We start from the raw sequence: 1,486 nt of genomic DNA on the forward strand, positions 1-1,486 counted from the left end.
TCTCTCTCTCTGTCTCTCTCTCTGTCTCTCTCTCTGTCTCTCTCTCTCTCTCTCTCTCTCTCTCTCTCTCTCTCTCTCTCTCTCTCTCTCTCTCTCTCTCTCTCTCTCTCTCTCTCTCTCTCTCTCTCTCTCTCTCTCTCTCTCTCTCTCTCTCTCTCTCTCTCTCTCTCTCTCTCTCTCTCTCTGTCTCTCTCTCTCCCCCCACTTCCAAAACACCTGTACCTGAACACCAAGGCCCCTCCAGGCTCCGCCTCATCCTTTATGGCATAGAACAGCTTTTCTGCCCTCCCAAATCATTGTCCTTTCTCTTTGTTTCTCTGCTCAATAGACCAAGCCCTCTCATTTCTAAGCCTTGTGTAAACTCAACCCAAAGTCCAAATGGCCCTCTAGATCCCTATAGTTTCCCATTTCTATTCCTAAACCACCCTCTCTTCCCTCAAAGCCCATCCTCAGAAAAAGCTTCTAGTCATCTGTCCCTCATCTGTGAACAATTCACACCCATCTCTCCACCCCTAAACCCCAACCCCACTGCCCATTTCTGGGCCCTCAAGCCTCCTTCCTCCCATTACCCCCTCCTTCCCTGCCCCCAAGGCTGGCACTCACAGCCAATTAGCATGACGCATATGGAGAAGATCTTCTCAGAATTGGTGTTGGGGGAGACATTGCCAAAACCCACACTGGTTAGACTGCTGAAGGTGAAGTAGAGGGCAGTGACATACTTGTCCTTGATGGAAGGGCCCCCTGAGCCACTGCCATTATAGGGCTTGCCGATCTGGTCACCCAGGTTGTGCAGCCAGCCGATGCGGGAGTCCATGAATGGCTGCTCCATGTTGCCAATGGCGTACCAGATGCAGGCCAGCCAGTGGGCGATGAGGGCGAAGGTGCACATAAGCAGGAAGAGCACAGCAGCCCCATACTCTGAATAGCGGTCCAGCTTCCTTGCCACCCGCACCAATCGCAGCAGCCGTGCTGTCTTCAGCAGCCCGATCAGCTGCATGTAGGGGCCAGGGGGAAGGGGAAGTAAGATAAGGATGAGGCCCAAGGGGAGGGGAGGGGAATGAGACACCCTGAAATGGGGCATAACTGGTGTTGGCTGAAAGGGCTGGGGTGCTATGGACTGATGAGGTCAGTCAGTTCCTAAAGGGAGACCATGCTAGAAGGGTTAACAGGCATCCAGAATATAAACCCCAGAGCCTTCTAATTTCATTCTCCTTGTTCCCATCCTCCAAGCCCTACCCTCTTCCCTCTGCCTCCTCATCCCTCTCTCCTTCCATCTCTCTTTCTTCTTATGCATCTATCCCCACCTCTTTTCCTCCATCTAGGACCCCTCTTTCCTCTCCTCTTTCCTCTCCTTTCTATTCCCCCCCGCCGTGTGTGTGTGTGTGTGTGTGTGTGTGTCTCTCTCTCTCTCTCTCTGTCTCTGTCTGTCTCTCTGTCTGTCTCTCTCTGTCTGTCTCTCTGTCTGTCTCTCTCTGTCTGTCTCTCC

The 1,486-nt window shown here is 52.7% G+C and overlaps 1 protein-coding gene across 1 annotated transcript in view; it reads right to left on the bottom strand.

Moving 5' to 3' along the window:
• Positions 1 to 1,486, bottom strand: part of KCNH2 (potassium voltage-gated channel subfamily H member 2) — a 59,705-nt gene that overhangs the window by 19,479 nt on the left and 38,740 nt on the right. Inside the window, exon 7 of the mRNA XM_069083670.1 lies at positions 604 to 991. Within this exon, the coding sequence (XP_068939771.1) occupies positions 604 to 991 (388 nt within the window). The remainder of the gene's footprint in view (positions 1 to 603; positions 992 to 1,486) is intronic.

This window comes from Petaurus breviceps, unplaced genomic scaffold (assembly GCF_028583685.1).
Source record: "Petaurus breviceps papuanus isolate PSGF00001 unplaced genomic scaffold, PetGlider_PUasm1.0 115, whole genome shotgun sequence".
Lineage (NCBI taxonomy): Eukaryota > Metazoa > Chordata > Mammalia > Diprotodontia > Petauridae > Petaurus > Petaurus breviceps.